Source organism: Tasmannia lanceolata, unplaced genomic scaffold (genome assembly GCF_043159265.1).
Source record: "Tasmannia lanceolata isolate RefF3 unplaced genomic scaffold, GAP_Taslan_0.1 ptg000007l, whole genome shotgun sequence".
Classification (NCBI taxonomy): domain Eukaryota; kingdom Viridiplantae; phylum Streptophyta; class Magnoliopsida; order Canellales; family Winteraceae; genus Tasmannia; species Tasmannia lanceolata.
In genome coordinates, this window is record NW_027518684.1 from 15,489,768 (window position 1) to 15,510,790 (window position 21,023).

The 21,023-nt window shown below is 39.1% G+C and overlaps 1 protein-coding gene and 1 pseudogene across 2 annotated transcripts; both read right to left on the minus strand.

Moving 5' to 3' along the window:
• Window positions 1–1,785: 1,785 nt before the first annotated feature.
• Window positions 1,786–4,093, minus strand: LOC143880622 (uncharacterized). Its single transcript, XM_077383607.1, has 4 exons — window positions 3,903–4,093; window positions 3,734–3,797; window positions 2,306–3,646; window positions 1,786–1,806 (listed from the first exon to the last, which is right to left on the minus strand). Exons 1-4 carry the CDS (start codon window positions 4,091–4,093, stop codon window positions 1,786–1,788), a joined length of 1,617 nt encoding a protein of 538 aa, XP_077239722.1.
• A 14,782-nt stretch (window positions 4,094–18,875) lies between these two features.
• Window positions 18,876–20,776, minus strand: LOC143882080 (putative glutathione S-transferase; annotated as a pseudogene). The gene is made up of 2 exons (XR_013252094.1): window positions 20,453–20,776; window positions 18,876–19,345 (listed from the first exon to the last, which is right to left on the minus strand). The product of XR_013252094.1 is annotated as a putative glutathione S-transferase (transcript).
• Between the last annotated feature and the right edge of the window lie 247 nt (window positions 20,777–21,023).

The window sequence follows — 21,023 nt, forward strand, 5'->3', positions numbered from 1 at the left end:
CACGAATCTGCTTTTCTGTCTTTGGTGGTTGCATTTCTTGGATAGCCTTGATCTTCTGAGGGTCTACTTCGATTCCTCTTTCACTGACCATGAATCCAAGCAACTTCCCCGACGTGACCCCAAATACACATTTATTAGGGTTCAAGCGAAGCTGAAACTTTCGGATTCGCTCAAAAAACTTTCTCAAAGCGATTGTATGCTCTGGCCGAGTCCTGCCTTTGACAATCATGTCATCTACATAGACCTCGACTTCCTTATGAATCATGTCATGAAGAAGAGTAGTCGCGGCCCTCTGATAGGTGGCACCAGCATTCTTGAGACCAAATGGCATCACTCTGTAACAATATGTCCCCCACTGAGTAATAAATGCCGTCTTCATCATGTCCTCAGGTGCCATTTTGATCTGGTTATACCCAGAGAATCCATCCATAAAGGATAAGAGTGCATGTCCAGCGGTATTGTCAACCAGGAGATCAATATTCGGAAGCGGAAAATCATCTTTCGGACTTGCCTTGTTCAAATCTCTGAAATCGACACACATCCTGACTTTTCCATCTTTCTTGGGCACAGGTACAATATTTGCAAGCCATTCAGGGTACTCGACTACTTCAATGAATTTCACTTCGAGTAGTTTCTTAACCTCGTCATGAACTTTCAACTCCCATTCTGTTTTAAGCTTCCGGAGTTTTTGCTTCTTAGGCTTGATGCCAGGGATTAGAGGTAATTTGTGTTGGACAATGTCCTCACTCAATCCTGGCATGTCGTCGTAAGACCAAGCAAAAACCTCCTTAAACTCTTTTAGCAAGGTGATTAATTCTTCACGCTCCTCAGGAGATAAAATTTTGCCAATTCGTATTTCCCGAATTAAGGTTTCATCACCTATATTTACGGTTTCAATTTCCTCTTCAAGTGGTTTAGCGCGGCGACTCTCCTCTTGTTGAATCATATGCTTGATTTCAAGGGGAGTTTCGTCAGCTACCTCATTAGAGGGGGAGTCTTGATTATCATTATTTGTTACTTGATCAGGTTTAGAAGCAGGATCAGTAGAAGAGACAAGTACAGGAATGTAAGCAAAAGAATCTTTTATTTCATCAGAATGAATGATTACATCAGATGACTTGCCCACATCAGGCGTTACAGATTTTGAAACAGAATGAAAAAATAAGTCGACATCAGTATCGACACAACTAGAAACATGTACAGCCAAAGAATCAATGAATATGCCCTCAGACTCGGACTCAACGCTACCCAGGACAGACTTGTCACCTACTCCAGAGGTAGACCCGACTTCTACAGTACCTGCATCAAAAGAAAAGTTAGAAATGACAGACTCTGGGACGGACTCAGAAATTGACACATACTTTGAAATAACTGACTCTTTTGAAGGGACTGGAATGTACTGAGGGATTACTTGGGGTATAACCTGTGAGGTCCAGTTATCCAGAGGTCCCTCGGCTGGGGTGATATAGTCCTCTGGGTTCAGAAAAGGTGCATCTCTTCCAATCATAGCAATGACTGGTGCCTCGGTCTGAAACAAAGAATTCAGGAGATCTGGCTCAAAGTTCTCAACCCAGTCTGAGTCTGATTCCTCTGTTACAACTGACTCCACAATCTGCTTACTGTAAAATTCCGCTGGCAGCTCATCCGCAAAGAAAATCTCAAGACCCGGCAGCTTGGTCCCATTCTCATCATACCATGGCTCTGAGAAACCATAATAAGGGCAATCAGCTCCCTCTTTTCGGAATCTACCATTCATGACTTTGCTGAAAGGGCCCATTGGAAACTCTAAGCCTTTGCGGCGACATTCTGCCCATTTAAACATGTAGGCTCTCATTTCTTGCATCTCCTTGCGAGTCGGCTTGTATCCCAACCCAAACAACCCATCAGATGCTTTCAACTCGGGCCGCTCAATCGGACCCTGCATATTCTTTCCCAAACCTGCCCCTGGGAGATACCCAAATCGGCGCATCATCTTGACTACCCGAGTATTAGTGCTAGAAAGAAACATAATTTCTTCATTCATAGCTTCTTTCATGGTGATAACTGAAACCTCCACTGAAAATCCTGTCAGACTGATATCTCTTGTATTTTCAGTAACAAGCTCTTGAGATATTTGTCCGACTTCTGGCTCGGGATCTCCTTTAACTGTGATCACCCGATTGTTTCGAATGAATTTCAGTTTTTGATGAAGTGTGGAAGGGATAACTCCAACCTTGTGCAGCCAAGGTCGACCAAGCAATAGACAAAAAGAAGTCTTGATATCCAACACCTGAAATTCAATGTCAAAGGTTTCTCCTCCAATGACAATCTCAGTAGCCAAGGTTCCAATAACGTCCCTTCGGGTTCCATCATATGCCAGTATACCCTGCTCAGACGGAATGAAGTCTTCAGGCCCAAACCCCAGAGTAGTGGCAGTGCTCAAAGGACACACGTTCAAAGCTGACCCATTGTCTACCAGTACTTCTGATACTTTCTTCTGGTTGCAAAGCAGGGTAATTTTGAGAGGACGAGTATGATCCTTTCCTTCTGAAGGCAAGTCCTCATCTGAGAAAGATAAGGCTTTTGAAGCCTTGGTCATGGCCACCAAACCGACTAGCTCGTCAGGAGTGATCTCAACTGATACCTGGGACGAGTTCAATTCACGAAGTACACCCTGTCTGTGCTTCGGCGATGCCATCAGTAAACCCCAAATGGACACATTAGCTTGTGTCTTCTTAAGCTGATTCAACAAGTTATCTTCTTCTTCCTCAAGCCTCTGTTTCTGCCTCTGACTATCAACCCCTCTCGCAACTTCAGCGGGATTATCAACTCTGAGTTCAGCTGGCTTAAAGACTCGTCCACCCCGTGTGACGTGGCGGAGCTCATCACATTGATCGTTTAGGAGTAACAGATCTTCATCATCTATCTTAAGGATGTATGGGGTTTGTATCTCTTCTTCCTCATCATCACTCACCCTTAAGACGTACAGAGATTCGGATTCTTTCTCTTCATCCTCACACTGGAAAACATATGACTGGTTTGATGGCCCAGCCACATCAGGGTCGTTCCAGGATAAAACATACGGCCTTTCGGATTCTGCCAACTGATCTCCTTCTTCAAATTTCCAGACATAGGGTTCTTCGGATTCCACAGTACATATGAAGGAAGCCGGATCAATGATAGACTCCTCGGCGCAAATGACATTGACCGAGGATGGAGGCGGCATTGCATGCGTAGGAAGGGGGTTTCTAGTTACATTTGGTAACTCGATTGACAGTTCCTTCCTATCGATCATGTTCTGAATTTGGTGTTTCAAAGCTAAACACCTGTCAGTGATATGGCCAGTGTTACGGTGGTAATCACAGAATTGATCTTCTCTCCAGGTTCTTGGCAACGGGTTGGGAGGAGGTTTAATGTCAGGCAACTTGATCTTCTTGTCCTTCAATAGCTTCTTCAAAGCTACGGACAAAGAATACGGAAGGGGATCGAAATGACGAAGAGGCTTCTGCTCCATTGTCGGCCTTCTTACTTCAGTAACTACTCTGGGTGGGGGCGGCCTGACATAATTGACATTATGGACCTCTTTCGGCGCCATCACAGGTCGCTTCCCTTCTCTGCCATCAGATGGTACTCTAGATCTCAGGCCTTTAGCCAATGCATCTTCTATCTGAGTCCCAGTCTTAATAAGATGGTTAAAATCAAGAAAATATTGGATAGCCATATGGTGGTAATATTGTGGTGATAGATTTTTCACCACAATCTTGATCTGATCCTCATCTGACAACCGATGAGTCATTTGGGCAGCTTTCCTTCTCCATCTACGGATGAAGGAAGTGAAGGTTTCATTATGGCCCTGCTTCAAAGCCTTCAAATCTCTCTTAGTTACATCGATCCCCTCTTCCATAGAGAATTGTTCGACGAACCTATTTGCAATACTCTCTAGAGTTCGGATCTCCTCTGTTTTCAAACTCAGGAACCACTTCTTAGCTGTTCCAACAAGGGATCTAGGAAATAATAGAGCAACTTGCTCCGGAGATAGACCATGCTGTTGTAAAAGCGGAAGAACTGACATTAGATGGCTTCGAGGACACCCGGTCCCATCGTATTTATCCATGTCCGGAACTTTGAATCTAGGAGGCAATGTGACTCCCGGATACAACATAAAATCGGCCATGTTCAACTTTTTCGGGCCTTGAAATTTTATGTTTTCCATCTCTTGGGCCAGCCTATCCATTCTGTCCGCCATCGCTCTGTCCTCATTGGCTCTATTCAGATTAGGATGACGATTCTCTTCTTCATACTGCTCATTATCAAGATCGTCTTCGACGTTCAAAACCGCAGGCCCGGCCATTGCAGGAGGGGGAGGAGGTATAACTGATGGGTGCTGAGCTACATGCTCTCTGGAAGTAGACTCTCTGTCATTTTTCAGACGGGCTATCTCTTCATTCATATTATTCATCTGTTGAAGCATAGCCTTCATCATCTCACTCATCTCAGCTATAGCGTTTCCAGAGTCAGCCATCTGTGCAATAGGAAATTGGACAGGCGAAGGGATTTCCTGGAGATTGGAGAAAGGTAATGCAGGGGAGGTAAAAGAAATTGGTGAGGAAGAAAAACGACTCAGCCTGGAATCAGCGGACTGACGGGACCAGGTTGATTTTGAAACGAGGATTTTCTTAGGAGCAATGGCTGCTCAATCAAGAATCCTGATATGGAAATATAAACACTAGATTAAAATTTTGATAATCGAGATAAACTATTTTGATCAAATAATGACAAAAGAGACAAAAACACACTTTCATTAATAAAATTCGAATTGTGATTACAAAGGATGAAAAAAAAATTAATCTCTAATCACAACTGGATAAACAGACTGACAAAAATGGGAAATGCAGAAATCAGAATAACAAAACATGATACGGATCTTCAAGGCTCCTCAATCCGAGCCCTCCGACTTGCGGGCTCTTCCGATATTTCTCCACGTCGGAATTTGCGAGATAAGCCTAACCTCCTTTCTATATTTTTGTTTCCCCAAGCAGCCACAATGGATCGGATAAGGTCAGGAGTGAGATCTTCACAAAGAGGAGGGACTATGATTCCGGGAGAACACGGAATTCCCGTAATCTGGTGGAGAATTCGCATGGGTGCATAAAAGGAAGATTTCTCGGTACCCATGAGGTAAACAAATGAATGCGGGTAAGTGCTAGTAAAAACATGGAAACATGAATGACTTACCCAGCGAAACTGATTCTCCTCTACATGTTGCAACCAATTGTGCCATTCATCAATGGACTTAGGTTGATGGGCTATTGGTTTCCAGGTATGGAAATTCTTCAGGGTATATGGATTTTGGCTTTGTCGCTGAAGAATTTGAAGTTTTTCACTAAGCCAGACATACAACAACTTGACACATCCATAGAAATTGTCCTTGATCTCTTGGGAAGCAATAAGATCTAGTCCCAAGAAGGTCTCTGCTAACATGGTAGGGATAGGATTCCTCCCTTTGTTAATTTGGTCTACCACAGTTAACAAGGTTAACGGAGCAACACGAGGGTTTTTCCGAATGACATATCGCGCAAAGACACTAAAAATCAAAGCATTGCGTCGACAACTCTGAAAACGAGAGTTGGTAGGATCGACGTTTTCAGAAAAAAGGGTGATGAGGTTTTGAACTTGTACACACGTATCCGTTAAGCATGAAAGTGCATCAACGGTTTGATTTTTGAATAGCTTGCAAAAAATGGAATGAGAGGAATCTATGTTCGAAGATTGTATCCAAAGTCCATCTGTTGGGAGCTCTAATAAAGCACACCAATCTTCGAATATAGGACAAAGCTCGAATGATCCAAATCGAAAAACATGCAGATTAGGATCCCAGGATCTAGCGGCTGCTTGGAGAAACTTCCAATTTATATCGGAAACACTCAAATGACTGAAGGCACAGATGAACCGATCAGCCATACTCCTATCCGAGGATTCTAGCGGAAGAGCCCCAATAGTCTCGCTTATCCAGCCTTTCAACAAATTATTCGCCATGATTTAACCTAAACACAAAGAATAGGATGGGATAATTAGGGAATGGAGAATAACTTGGAATAAACAAAGAATAAAGATGGATTTAACCAATAATCACAAGAAGGATATAATTGGCGACATCAAATGTTCCATTGATGATCAAAGATGATCAGAAACTCAGGGAAGAGACCACGGTCATAAAATGACAAAAGTAGATCATAGACCGGATCTAAATCTGAAAGGTGGACGACAAAAATGTACGATCAAGAAGATCAATAATGATAGACTATGGTCATAGAGACAGCAGACAGGCTATCAACCATATCTAAGACAGGACGAACAATAATCTGAGTAATACAACAAAAGAATGGATAAATGAGGCTTGAATTTAAAGGATGAAAACAGGTAATACTTATCATCATTAGGTCAAGGAATAAACCATAGCTATGAGTGTGACAGGTAGAAGTCACTAGCTAGGTTTAGATCTGAGAGATGAATATACACGACTGATTGATTCAAGCTAGGAATCTCTACTAGAAAGTAGGTCCTAATCTTATAATCAAAAGATATATGGACAAAATCTCCATGACTAGAGCAAAAGATAGGCCACGACCATGAGAGGGCAAGTAAAAGCCACTGGTCGGGTCTAGATCCGAAGAACGGACTGATATGACTAATTTGATTAGATAAGGAAGCCTCACTAATGAGTAGGCTCTAATCTGATAATCAAAATATAGATATATACATATATATCCTAACCAGGGGCACCAGCCCTAAATATGATTCCATAGAGTCAAGAAGCTTGACTCAAGACAGACATGTGAGTGTATTAGGACTGCGATGTAGTCACATAAGGTGAGCTACAATAATCTAAGAAATAGGACATGGCTCCTAAATCTAAGCTCCAACATGTGTGAGCAACACATGTTCGTCCTTATATGAATGCAATATATATATAAGCACATGCAGATCCTAATTGGGTTTTACTAAATCAACATATATATCCATGTACATAATATATGTAAAATGAAAGTAGAGCTCCGGACTCAATCAGGTACTATGCATATGATCCATACTTTAAGTATATAACACAAGTACACCGAGTGTTATATACAGTATGCTTCATTGCTCACCGGCTGCTGTAAACACAAGTACACCGAGTGTTTACGACTGCAGCACTGGCGCATAGCTTGGTAATAGATACAACAGCACCATCTGGATAGTGATATCCCATGAGGCACGCATTATATCTATCCCGTGGAGCCAATAATAAGAAAATCAATAAAAGAAAATGAAGAACAAAATGATGTATGCTGTGCAATGTGTGAATCCCTTGTTTTAAACACCTATCTGGTGCCCCTGGATTCTAAGCGATTAAATTCCCATTTATAATGATTTTAGCTCAAAATTCTTCAAAATTAATAACAAATGGCATTTTAACAGAGTTAGGCAATGTTCCAAGAATTCCCCAGCAGAGTCGCCAGCCTGTGGACCCCGATCCGAGAGAGAGGCGGGGAACGGGCCCCACACTAAGTCTCAGGATCATCCACGTGAATGGAGAGCTCTACCAAGGAACTCTCGAAAGAAGTGCCTCTCACAGCATGAGTGGCGATATGAAAGGTGAGATACCTCTCGATTTGGGGACTAGCCCAGATTCGAGGCGTACCTTAAACAAAGAAGAGTCGCCATCCAAGGAAAAGGCAAATGGGCCCTGGATCCCATACTATGCTCTGTTGCAACGGATAACCAGAGATATAAAATAAGGTTCGTGCCTGGTTACGAATTCGGAAGGTCTAAAGAGCACCTCATCCGCCCAAGTGCAAACACCTGGTCTCTTATGCCATTTACTTAATAATTTTGAAGAGCTTTGGGCGAAAATCATATGGAATGGGAATGAATATCTCCGAGAAGACGTCTATCTAATCATGCATGTCTCGGAGATGAAATCAAAGGCACACAAGATAAAATAAAAGAAACATGTGTCACCTAAGCATAGCTAGGTTATAAGTGACATGCCTAATGGGTGTCTAAGTTCTGATGAACAAACACATGCACGACACACCAAAAAGTATAAGGTCTGCGCAATAAAGTAAGAAAACACTGCAAAACATAGAAAAATGACTCGATACTATACAACCCTAAGACTCTAATCTATACCTAGGCCCGAGTCTTTAGATGATCTGATGTTCATCCAAAGAAGCCTACGTATCCCCGCCTCCACGAGAATCAAGGCAACGTAGTTCTTCGCACCTATTCTAAGCTATGATGCCTAAGACATCTAGACCTCTATCCTAGACTCGATCTAAAAGACCGGACTAGCTCTTAAAGCTTCTTGTGTGATTATTTAAATTCCAATGAATTGCAGATTTTAGGACACCCTATATGCCCTAACTAAATGCAGGTTAGCCCTAAGCTAATGCAGGTGGTTCCTATAATCTATGTGTAGCTAGGCTGTATATCCTAAGGAAAACAGTAGGATCTATCGCATCTTAGACCTAGTCATCAATTGGCGATGTGGATCGCCAACTAACCGGACGGAGGCGTAAAACTCCTAGCTATGACTCACTCCTAACTCTAACACAAGCAAAATAAACACACAACAAACAAACAACGAACGAGGGAGCAACTCCCGACTCAAAAACTCTCTAACTAGAACAAACTCCTAACTCTAAAGGAAGATCCTTTCGAAAAAAAAAACAATATTTTGAAAGATTTTTATAATTTTGAAAGATTTAACATGCTTATCTTTAAAGGTTTGGCTGGACTTGGGATGTGGATCCCAAGCTGCACTACGTACCTCGTGGAAGAGGATCAAGCCAACGTAGTTCGGAAATAAATTTTCCTAACTACTCTGAAAGACTCAAGATTGTTGAGATTTTTGATTTTTAGATGTTTTTGAATTTTCAATTGTTTTTGAAATGTTTTTGTTGTTTTTTTTTTTTATTATTTTTGAAATGTTTTTGTTGTTTTCAAGTATTTTTGAAATGTTTTTGTTGTTTTGATATCAGAGAATAGAATCCTATCATCATAAGGGTAGGGCAGACTTCTGGAATTCCGTAAAGGTTGGACAGCATCCTATGCTTTACGGGGGAAAAATGACGAAAACACGACTCTGCAAGGGTTGGATAGCTTCCTATACCTTGCAAGAGCGGATAGAAAGACATGATATGATGAGGTTGGATGGAATCCTAACCCCTATGATGATAGAATTTGATTCCTGAACAAGAGGACTGACTCTCTAGACTAAGGACGGATTCCTATGCTAGTAGACTATCAAATCAAGATGAAACTCAAAAGTACTAAGGAAAAGAAACCCTGTGCCTATTTGGCAAAGGTAAAACACCCAGCCGGGCCGGATAGCTACCTAGCCCTAGGGTGCAACAAATGTGCAACCCAATACCCATAAGGATAGGGGTATGCTGCCAAGCCGAGTAAGGTGTTCTTCCAAAACCAAACGACGCACAAAGAGGAGGTTTAGCAAGAGAATGAGACTAGGTAAGTCTCTTAGACACGGAGGATATTATAACCAATGAGACAAAGCCTGTCTCAAAAAGGTTTGACATTTTCTACATGAGACATAGCTTGTCTCCTAAAAGGATTTGACGAGTAAAATGAAAGAAGCAAAGCCTGGCTCTCCAAATAGATGATAATCAGTAGGCTGAATAAGACAGGCATGTCTCCTAAAAAGAGATGGAGGATAACTATGACCAATGAGACAAAATCTGCCTCCAAAGGGATTGAATTTTCTTACATGAGACATAGCCTGTCTCCTCACAAAGGGATAGGACATCTCTACACGAGACATAGCTTGTCACCTAAAAGGGGAGGACATTTCTGCATGAGACATAGCTTGTCTCCCTAAAGGGTATGACGAATAAAGTAAAAGAGACAAAGCCTGTCTCCTAAAAGAAAAAGTAACCACTAAGATAAATGAGACAAGGTCTGTCTCCTAAGAAGGGCTCAAGATAGCCCTTTCATTGTCTTTGCAATAAAAAGGGGAACCTAAAGTCTTAAGGGATAAACATCTAAAAGACTTAGGCAAGTCTCTTAAAATGAGAGAGGATTCTAGTATCTAAAGAAAATTAACAGAAATTTATAAGACTGTGTTAGTCTATCAAAGAGAGAAGAAAAAGCTACCAGATAATCGCAAATTCCAAAATAAATCAAGTGCTAAGCAAAGAAGAATTTTCAATAAAATAGCAATCATAAAATGGCAAACAGCATTAATTAGTCCAGACCAGCCGCTGGATAGCCTAATAAAGTAAAAGTAAACAATAGCAAACACTTCTATTCCCAACCACATACACCACCCCAATATGGGGATGAAATCAGATGATGCTAAAGTAATCATCTGATATCATAATACACATGATAATATTTCCACATCCCGCCTTGAAATCAGACAGTACTCATGTCGATAATATCGAATAGAGTAGTCATCTGATCTCCTTCTTCCTATTAAACATATGAAAATGGAATTCTAATTTCTAGTAAAATGGAAACCATAGGACGGTGCGACTAATGAAATTAAATCAATCTCAAAGGACGAAGAAGAAAAGCTAGAAAAGATTTGATAATATTTAATTTGAGAACCTTAAGTAAATTTGAGTTCAAAATATAGACATTTACATGTAAGGACAAATAAACTATAAAATAATCATTAAGATGACTCATCAACTAATATATAACCAATTCTTTCAAATGTAAGACTCTCAGTGCATGCATATGGAATGAGCTTAATTATCCACACGGCATAACCAATTAGCAACAACAAAAAAAAACACAGCTAGTAATACAAAAAATCTGTGTATCATGGTTATATTCAACACTAAAGTTTCCAGTCATTTGGCATCAATGATAAAGAATACAACTCAATTTAAACAACACCCAAGAACATGTCGACAGTACCATGAAACAATTTCTTAAGCAAGCAATTTATCCCACTACTATATTGCACTATTCAACTAAACTTTCATATTACTGAAAATCATTATTCTGTCAATGTGACTCAAGCTGATTTTATAACACATAGAACCATGAATTGAAATTTAAAGGTATGAACTAATTTTTTACAACACACAAAACATGAGCTGAACTATATATAAATAATCAGAACTTATAATACACAAAATAGGAGCTAAACTATGAGCTATCATTGGGTAAAACAGGGGGTGAACCTGTGCTAAAAAGAAATTGAACCATGGGTTGTATTGTACCAAAACAGGGGCTGAAACAAGGACTCCTACTTGTGTAAAACAGGGATTGAAACATGAGCTGATTCATGGACAGATTTTTCTGCAAAAACTAGGTTAATTTGTGGACAGATTTGTGAATAAAACTGGGATCTAGACATGGACAGATTTGTGCATAAAACTGGGTTAATTTGTGGACAGATTTATGAATAAAACTGGGATCTAAACATGGACAGATTTGTGCATAAAACTAGGTTAATTTGTGGACAGATTTATGAATAAAACTGGGATCTAGACATGGACAGATTTGTGCATAAAACTAGGTTAATTTGTGGACAGATTTGAGTGTTGAAATTGGGAAAACTGTGTTGAAACAAGGCAGCAATGGGGTGGAAACTGTATAGATTTTGTGTCAAAACTGGGGTGAAACTGATTAAACCGTGCACAAAACAGGGTTAGTTCGTTACACCAAGATGGGGGTTATTATCTTTTAGTATCAAATTAATAAAACCAAAGCTATACATGCTTAAAAAAATTGATCAATCATTAGAATGGATTATTGAACAGGGGCAGCGGATATGTATTTGTGGATATAAACAGTGTGCATCAATTTATAGAAAATAATGGACAGCAAACAGTTATATGCTTGTGGATATCAACTATGTGTTTGTGAAACAATCAATGTTACCAATAAATGGGCAGCAAACAGTTATGTGCTTGTGACTGACTTTTTATACAAGTGCAAGTGTACAAACCTATATGATAGTAGCTATGCAAAGTGAGACAATAACATTGTGCTTCTTTAATCGATATAAAATCACAATTCAAAATGATGAAAATATGAGACAGCAACTGTGCAAACAATCACATAAAAATAATATTTAGTTCTACACAAAAAAAAAATATTTTGGGAGCAAACCTAAAAATCTTCCTGCTAGGTAAAAAAATAAGGACACAATCATATCATTTGCACAATTAAATTGAATTTATAATGACTAAGATTCAATGAGATATACTCATGGTATTAAACTGTTACAGAGAACAATATATTTCAGCTTAGATATTTCTAAAAATGAATATCACTATACTGTATTGAGCAAATGAAGTTATACCATACATTCCATAAGAATCAAATATGCAAGCATGACTATCCAAAGCCAAGAACAATTAATCATAACCTACAAATTCTACGATAAAAATTAACACAATGTGGGGCAATGCTGTGCATATCAACTAAAGGACAAGCAAATCCTATATATTTATCAGTATCAAGGGTGATTCTTATCAAGTAAAACTTTTGAACTTTGTAGTTCCAAACGTATCAAATGAATTGGCCAAACATAAAACTCCTTTCCTTATGAAACTAAAATAACTTTTCTAACAAGAGGTGACATGAGCACAATTATATGTATGCTTATTATATTTCTTCCTTATGTCTCTCTTCATTAATGCCATTATTATTCCTGTAATGATTTCTAAAGAAAAATTATCCAATTGTGAAGATAATGCTCCAAAATAAGCTATTGCACTATATAGGCTTTATCGCACTGTTATGACCTCTCAAAAGAGCTAGAGGTATAGGTCCCTTTTTTTCTTATACCAATAGCATGGACACTGACTGACAATTCAAATGACACATTTTTATCAACATTTGTTAATCTTCATGGAATCAAATCATGGGAAAACCATTGTTCATTCATTCACTAATGCAAAAATATATTGACATTTCAAACTTAATATTTGAATTTAACTGGTCTTCCTGACATGATCATGATTCACTATTGGGATTTGAAATGAACATCACTTAAAATCAGATTCTTAACAAAAGGTCTCAGCAGTTCTTATATTAGCATTCCCGTGCTGTGATGCTAGCACTCCCAAACATGGTTGGACAACTCATTAAGCAATGAAAAAAAAAAAAAGAAAAAAAAAAAAAAAAAAAAAAAAGAAAAATAAAGGATATAATACAAAAACTATAGATTAAAGGTGAAAGTAGTGTGAAAACTAAGATCTGTTCCAATGTTCAATATATGACCAAACACATATGACTACTAAATAATACTGAGCTTCAAAAAGTAAATATTCTAATAGAAATCACTTTTAAAAAATCACATCATTCTTCCTTAGAAATCAAAGAGAAAATTACTATATGCAATTTATCTGATTCAGGCAAGAAATGTTATGTCAATAAAATTTAAGCACAAAAAAATTCTATCAACAAAGAAAAATCACAATCTACTGACTACTACACCATATCTTATTTCATGTATAAACTTAGGCTTACTTTGAATCATAAAATGAAGAAAAATCCCTCATACCTGAAGTATAGAAGAAAATTCAAAATAGCTTGTAGAGATGACTCAATTATCCTTCTGACCTGCGGCCCGAATCAACTCCTCTCTTCTCCTCCTCGAGAATTGAATCTTTTATGGAATTTCTACACAATATTGGATGTATAGACAAGCACATCTCTTTTTCCTTTTATAGATCAGAACTCTGATTTACTATTCCTCTTTGATACTTGAAGAAAAATTATTGTATGGCCGCTCCGATTGACAATCAATTACTTAATTCTCGATTGAAAACTATCAGGTTTTGGTAAAAATGGAAAGATTTTGTAAAATCCGAAGTTTAAATGGAGTAAATGAAAAGGAATTGACAAGATCTGTAACAAAATGACCAAATCTAAATAGATCTAAGGTATAAGATGAGGAGATGAGGGGATCTTGGAGAAAAAAAAAAAAACAATGATCTAAGATTTCTAGTGGTATAATGGCTTGATTCCTAAAACAAAAGGCTAAAGAATATCAGATCTAATGTTTTTAGGGTATGAACAGGTAAAAAAAAAAACAGATCTCGAATTTAAAAAAAAAAAAACTTAGCTAGGATTCAAAGGTGAGAAATGAAAATGAGAATATGAACTATGAGTAAAAAATGAGGAAAATACCAGCCGGAGTAGATCAGAACTAGCCGGAGTTTAACCGGAGAACTAAAATGAGGATTAGAATCTCTGAGATATAAACGAAAGAAATCAATAGATCCTATGGAAGATAAGAAAGAGAACGAGTAAATCTCTCAGCCGGAACTCCGACGATGTTGCCGGAGAAGAGAAAAAAAATGGGGAAAGTTAGGGTTTCAAGAGAAGGTAAAGAAAATCAATGAAAAAGAACAAAAGAAAAAGGATACCGGTCGGAGATTTGCCGGAGAAGACGACCGGAGGAGATCAGATCCACTCTCTCTCTCTAAAATTCTCTTTTCTGTCGCTCTTTCTCTCTCTGCAGACGAAAGCTTCTTTTTTTTTTTTTTTTAAAAATGAGAGAAAAATCGATATTTAAAGACAAATTGGTGGTTGATATCCGCACTCCAAGTGGATAAAGCGCGCGAAAAACTTGATATAGCGCGCCCGTAATTCTTGTCTTATTTGACTTGGGCACGTCTCATCCAGGATAATCCACCCCCCTTCTGCGAACTTGACCTACGACATTGCTCGACTCGTTTGCTAGGCAAACGCGCTCGGATTTCGACGAAATTTTGCAGGGACCTTAGTGGGACCCTAAGCTAGCTTAGGGTGAAGTTTGGGGTTCTATCTCATTTATTTGATGAGGCTTTGCTCAAACATGAAGGGATTAGGGCACGGTCAAAATGGGGTGTCTACACAACCAAACAAAGAGTCTTATAAATAGGGTGAAAAAACCAAAGCACAAAAAACATGAAAACATGAAGAGAAGATGTTAAACCTAACCGAAGCTATGTTTATCACCCAAATAAGCAATGGAGATTTTTTTTCCAAACTACAATGGCAATGGAGCTATATCACGTTGGCAATGGGCTTTTTTCCAAAAGTACAATGGCAATGGACCTTTATCACATTGCAAATGAAGTTTTTTTTTCAACACTACAATGGTAATAGAGCTTGGAAACATTGGAAATGGACCTTGGAAACGTTGGCAATGGAGTTTTTTTCCAAAACTACAATGGCAATGGCAAGCTTCAAAAACCTTTCATGAAGCCTTGAGGAAGAAGAAGGTGGTAGGTAAATGGCAACCTTCAAAACCCTCTCATGGAGTTTTCCACGTTAGAAATGCCTTGAGGAAGAAGGTGGTAGGTGAGAAGGTAATAGTGTATAGGGATAGGTGAAATAGTGGAGGGAAAAAAGAGGTAGGAGGGGATATTTGTCCTAAAAGCCATCTTCTCTCACCTGACAACACCTTTTTTATAATTTTCAAATCACTACCCTTTATTCACAATTTAGACAAAACTTTGCATTTTTTTAATAATTTTTCCTTATTTTTATATTGTGATATATATCAGCAACACTCTGATTGATAGTCAGCAGAATACGTTTTTAGGACTTGGGCTCTGTTTGGTTGCTGGTAGTTACTGACTATCAATCAGCAACACTCTGATTGATAGTCAGTAGTGATGCAAGTAGTCAACAGGGAGGCAACAAGTCTTGTAGTTACCTGGAACTTACCTCGTAGAATAGTGGTAAGTAGTATTTGGTTGTCAGCCTCCTCGTAGAGTAGTGGTAGGGGGTGTCAATATCAATATAAAGAGAATGGAAAGGAAGAGAGAGAGAGAAAAAAACATCGTTTCCAAGAAATCTTGTGGTTTTTTGCATGGATTTTCGTAAGAGGAGGCAAGCACTCAACATCACCAACAAAGCCAGACAAATAGGAGACATCCAAGGAGTGTTCCAAGATTTCTAAACTAAATAGGCAAAGGAAGCAGCACCCCTTCCTGCATATCCATACAAGACCCGAGTAGGCGGGTTGAGGACATATGAGATACCCACTACTCAGAGTACCCTCCCAAAAAGAGAACCTCTCTTTCTCTCTATTTTTGGTTTTTTTTTTTTTTTCTGCCAAGTGGTTTTAGGTTAGGGGGCTTTGAGATAGGAGTGTGATTCGGAGCAGAAGAATGGTGAGATCATAAAATAAGTGTGCATGGTCTTTTCTTAAAGGAGGAGAGAAGAGGCGAATGCTCAACTGCCGATCGCCTAGAATTCTCATCACACTTTTCCTTCGCTATTTCCTAGACTCCTCATCTATTACTCGTCCCCACGTATCTTTGATGTCGGGCATATCGAGAGGAAGGGTTTCCTAATTTACTGACTGACAGATTTTTTTTATTTAACTAACTCTTTCTAACTATGACTTAATTACTTAGATACTCACCGGGTGACTAATTGGAGGGGTAATCTTATTTGGAACTTAGCGCGCTTGCCTCTCTTTCTTTGTGTAATATGTCCGTGTGTTTGGGCCACTGGATGTAGCTGCTAGAGCGCTTACTGAGAAGGATGCAATACACAGAATCAGGTGGATTTCAGAAGGAACACATTCTATCCGCAGGAAAAGCGAGAACTGCTTTCTCGATTGTTTCACATTCTTCGCAAGGGTTCAAATCGAATGCCAGATTCAACTTAAGAGTCCAAATCTGACTATCTTTTTTCATCAAAGGATTCAAATCCAAACACCAGATTCAATCAGAGGGTTTAAATCTAAATGCTAGAGTTTATCAGAGGCTTCAATTCCGATCACCAGATTCATACAGAGGGTATAAATCAATACCAGATTTTATCGGAGGATTCAAAATCAAATCCGACCACCAACTTCATTTGGATGGTTCACTTTTATCAATAAGTTGCCCTCAGGAATTTCACATTATGTTGTGGGAACTGGTATACAACCGTGTTTTGATATTTGCGCTAACCTATGTTGTCTTTTAGTATTTAAAGGCCTGTCAAAAGGTTATTACAGTTCCCACACAGCTCTCACAAGCCACTTAACAAAGAAAAGACAAGCTAGAACCGCGTAAATCAGTATTTAAAAACTCCTTGACTCGGCAAGGAACTCGCCCGAGTCGACTCCTTTTACCTCGGCCGCATTCCACGTTTCACCACAGTGTTCCGCATTTTGCCTTACAGAGTCAATAAACTCCTTTGACTCTCCCGAGTTATGACATTGTCAACCGTGTCAACTACGTTCTTGGCCGCGTCCGCGCCGAATCAACAAGGATTTTGCTTGGCCGCGTTCCGCGTCAGATCCGCGTTTTTAAACACTGGCGTAAATAATAAAACATGGTTGTGCCGTTTTCATTTCCCTATGTTTTTATTGGAAGTATATGATGTCAGGCACTATCTTCTTTAAAAGAAAATATACAAGAGTACAACAGGGACCAACTTTTCAATAATCCAAAGTCATTCATTAATTTGGCCTCACTCTAACCCATAGAAAATCTTCCCCACTAGACGATCTTAATGGGGGTTTTAAGCTAATAGGTAAATATGTAAAACAAAGTTACCTTAGGAGTACTCTTCAAGGCTTCTCATTCTCTGCCTTTTAGACTGGGTGAAACAGGCAGAAAAGAATCCTTTGGAGCGACTCCACTTGACTTTCTGCTTGGAAATAGGGAATTGGATTAGCAAGCAGAACATGCTTGGGTTTGCCAAACAATATTCTCTGTTTTGTTATTCATTTTTTATCTGGAAAAAGCACAAAAGCACTGCCGAGAAGGGTTAAGGAGTACATCCAATCTCAAAAGAAGAATAAGGAACTAAGAATCTCATTTCCACATGGAAAGTGGAATTAGATTTTCGTAGTAAAATGATGAACTAAAAGAAAATAACAATATGGTACTACTAATTTAATAAAATATGGCCATCTCTTTGGCCTAATTGAAGCCAAATAGTCCAATACAGGCCCTCAATGGCTGACCAACCTTGAGCGGTTGGACCTGTAGTTCAATAGTTGAGGCATTGTATCTCAACCATGAGGTCGTAGGTATGATCCCAGTTACCAACCAAAAAAAAAAAAAATTAGTGAAAAGAAAATATGTATTTAGAATTGGTTTTTAGTGCCTTTTTATGGTCCCCTCACTCATGTTGGGTGGTGGCCACATGGCCTCACCTGATTGGAAAGGGAGTAACCGTCGCACGCACCATATGCAGAAGGCTGGCATGATTTGGATCATGGAAACGTTTATATTAATACAATAATGATAAAGGAAAAACAATCTCCCTGGAAATACTCCGGAACGAGCTAAGCGAAGTCCCCTTCCATTCATTCTTCAACAAATCGCATCTACGATCCTTCAACTCACACCCTCTCAAGTCCATCCATCTTCTACGCATCTCTCTCTTAGTTGGACCCACAAATATTCCATAGAATATTTATTTATGGTGGCCAAACCGTTGGAGTTCCATGTGTAAGCAAAGATCCATATATAGGAGAACCTGATGTGGACGTCTTGTAAGGATGTGGGCACCCCTCCCCTTAATGGCTAGCTTTTAAGGGTAAGTTCTACCAGGGTCCCACAAAGTGGTATCAGAGCCGGGGCGTGGTAACTCTGATTTACCTTTGAGGACAGAGAAAATCATTTGGGATGAAGATCTCTTAGCTCCTATGTTGCTTCCATATGGAGTTTTTCTAGTCAGGTATGAAAGGGTAGAAAGGGGTGACTCAACTAAAGTGGGTTTTCAGGAATATCAATAGATGGGCGGAAAGGGGAATCAGTTCCTGGGATAATCGCACCATACTCGAATCATCACAGGATCAAGAAATATCATTGCCAAGCGATCAAAAGCCATGGGCGGAGGTATTTATGCTCGATCTCTACTTGCGTTTATTTTTGTCAATTACATGCTTATGATTCGATCACACAACACAATATTAGTTTTACAATATAAAGAGAAGAAATTTCAACACTCATTTATTTGATTAGGACATACTTCTAGTGACCATAAAACAGAAACAAGCATATACTGCAATGATAATGTAGGGACAACAAGGAACTGCTCATTTGTTCTCTGCTGCGGCAAGCTGGCTTTTGCGGCGTGCACTGAATCTAGCAAGTAGTTGTTCTCGAGGTGGTAACTTCTCTTTAATGGCATCCACCTTAATAAAATTCTCACTCCATGCATAGAGAGATGGAAACCTCTCTGCACTGAGTAAGTTCACACCCGAACATTCGCCAAAGACAGGGAGCCAATGAGAAATCCAACTAGCAACCAAATCCAAATATCCAATGCTCTCTCCTCCAAAGAATTTCTTCCCTTTGATCTCTTCATCCAGAATTTTCAGTGTCTCCAATGCCGATTCCACAGCCTTTTCTTGTTCTTCTCCTTGTGAAATGAAAATGGACCGTACACTAGAGAAACACTACATCAAGAGAGATAATTCAAAGAAAAATGATTAAATATTTTAAGTTGGGATCAATGGCTTTATCAATAGTTAGAAAATCTTGACTCCAGAATAATTGTTCTGCAAGGCAAATACTAAAAGATTCAAGAAAAGTTCCAGAAAAAAAAGGCCAAAATTCAGAAAAAACAGTGTTAAAGTGTTTTTCAGCCCTGTTTGGATTTCAGGATTATTTGGAAAAGTTTGGAAAAGAAAATTTGTATCATAATTGCTTGCTTTTCCAATAAATAGCTATATATTTTTTCGGAAATTTTGTTACAACCCACTCGGATATGGGTTCCAATTTGTCTGTTGGCACACAAAAAAATGCACAAAAAGTTTCACTCGAGGCCAATTTTTGGCAACCATGAATTGTTTTTCCAATGGTATATTAGTTTATCTAGGAGAGGGCAAAGGAGGGTAGGAGATGAAGAGACTTGATATCTCATTATTAATGAGGAGAGGGTAAGAAGTGGCAAAAAAGCAAAGAGCTGGGGTTGAGCCTCTAGCTCAATGGTAAGGCTTTACTCTTTGACCTTGAGGTCGGTGGTTCAATCCCAATTTACCAACAAAAAAAAAGAACAGAGAGCTGTCAAAAGGTTATACAGTTCCCAAAAAGCTCTCACAAGCCAATTAAAAAAGAAAAGACAAGCTTGGTCTGTGCAATTATTAAAACAGGATTGTGCTGATATCATTTCCCAAAATAAATTGTAGGGATATGCTAGCGTCCATTGCAGAAGGCATGTCGCGGACTGTCTGTTGCATGTGACAGCAGCCACAGAGGGTCACTTTTCAGCAGATTTTGTCTTCATTCACAAGGTGGCTGGGTCATATGCAACAGACCATCCGCGAAATGCCTTCTGCGATGGACGCTAGCAAATCCCTTTTGAGGGATTATAGTATTTCTTTTCCTTGTTTTTTCAGCCTCTTCTCACCCTCACTCATACCCTATCCATTCTCTCCCTCTCCCATCCTCGCTAGCCTTCTCTAACCACTTGATAAACTAATAATATTCCATGGAAAAATCTTTTAATAGAGCCAAACATGGACTAAAAAACCCAGAAACCAGAAAAGGTAGAAAACAATTACCTTCTCATCTATAAATTTCACCCAGAAGCGCGCCTTAGCCTTCTCATAAGGATCTTTAGGCAGTAAAGGATTTACTTTCCATGTTTCCTCAATGTATTCAAGTATGACCAGTGACTCAGCAATCGGTTTTCCATTGTGCAAAAGCACCGGGATCTTTTTGTGCACAGGATTGTACTTCAAAAGCAATGGACTCTAGTTGGTGAGATCTTCTTCAATGTATTCGTATTCAATCCCCTTAAACTTCAAAGCCCATTCAACTCTAATGGAGAAAAAGCTTATAGAAGTTCCAAATAACTTCAATTCCCCCATTGTAATGAAAGTTTTAGGATGCTATGACCCCATGCCCTGCTCTATAATTTATAGTGAGGCTTTTGTGCAGTAAAGAGTGTTTTACAAAGGGGATGTGATATATCACTCCCTTTTCTTCCATCGTCCACCCCCAACTAGTATACATAAAAGACCTGGGTGTTGTTGACACCATTCTTGGTATGAAAGTAAGTTTTTAAAGGCAAGGAATTTTTTTTAGCCAAGCCCATTATATTGAAAAACTACTTTCTATATGGGGATGCTG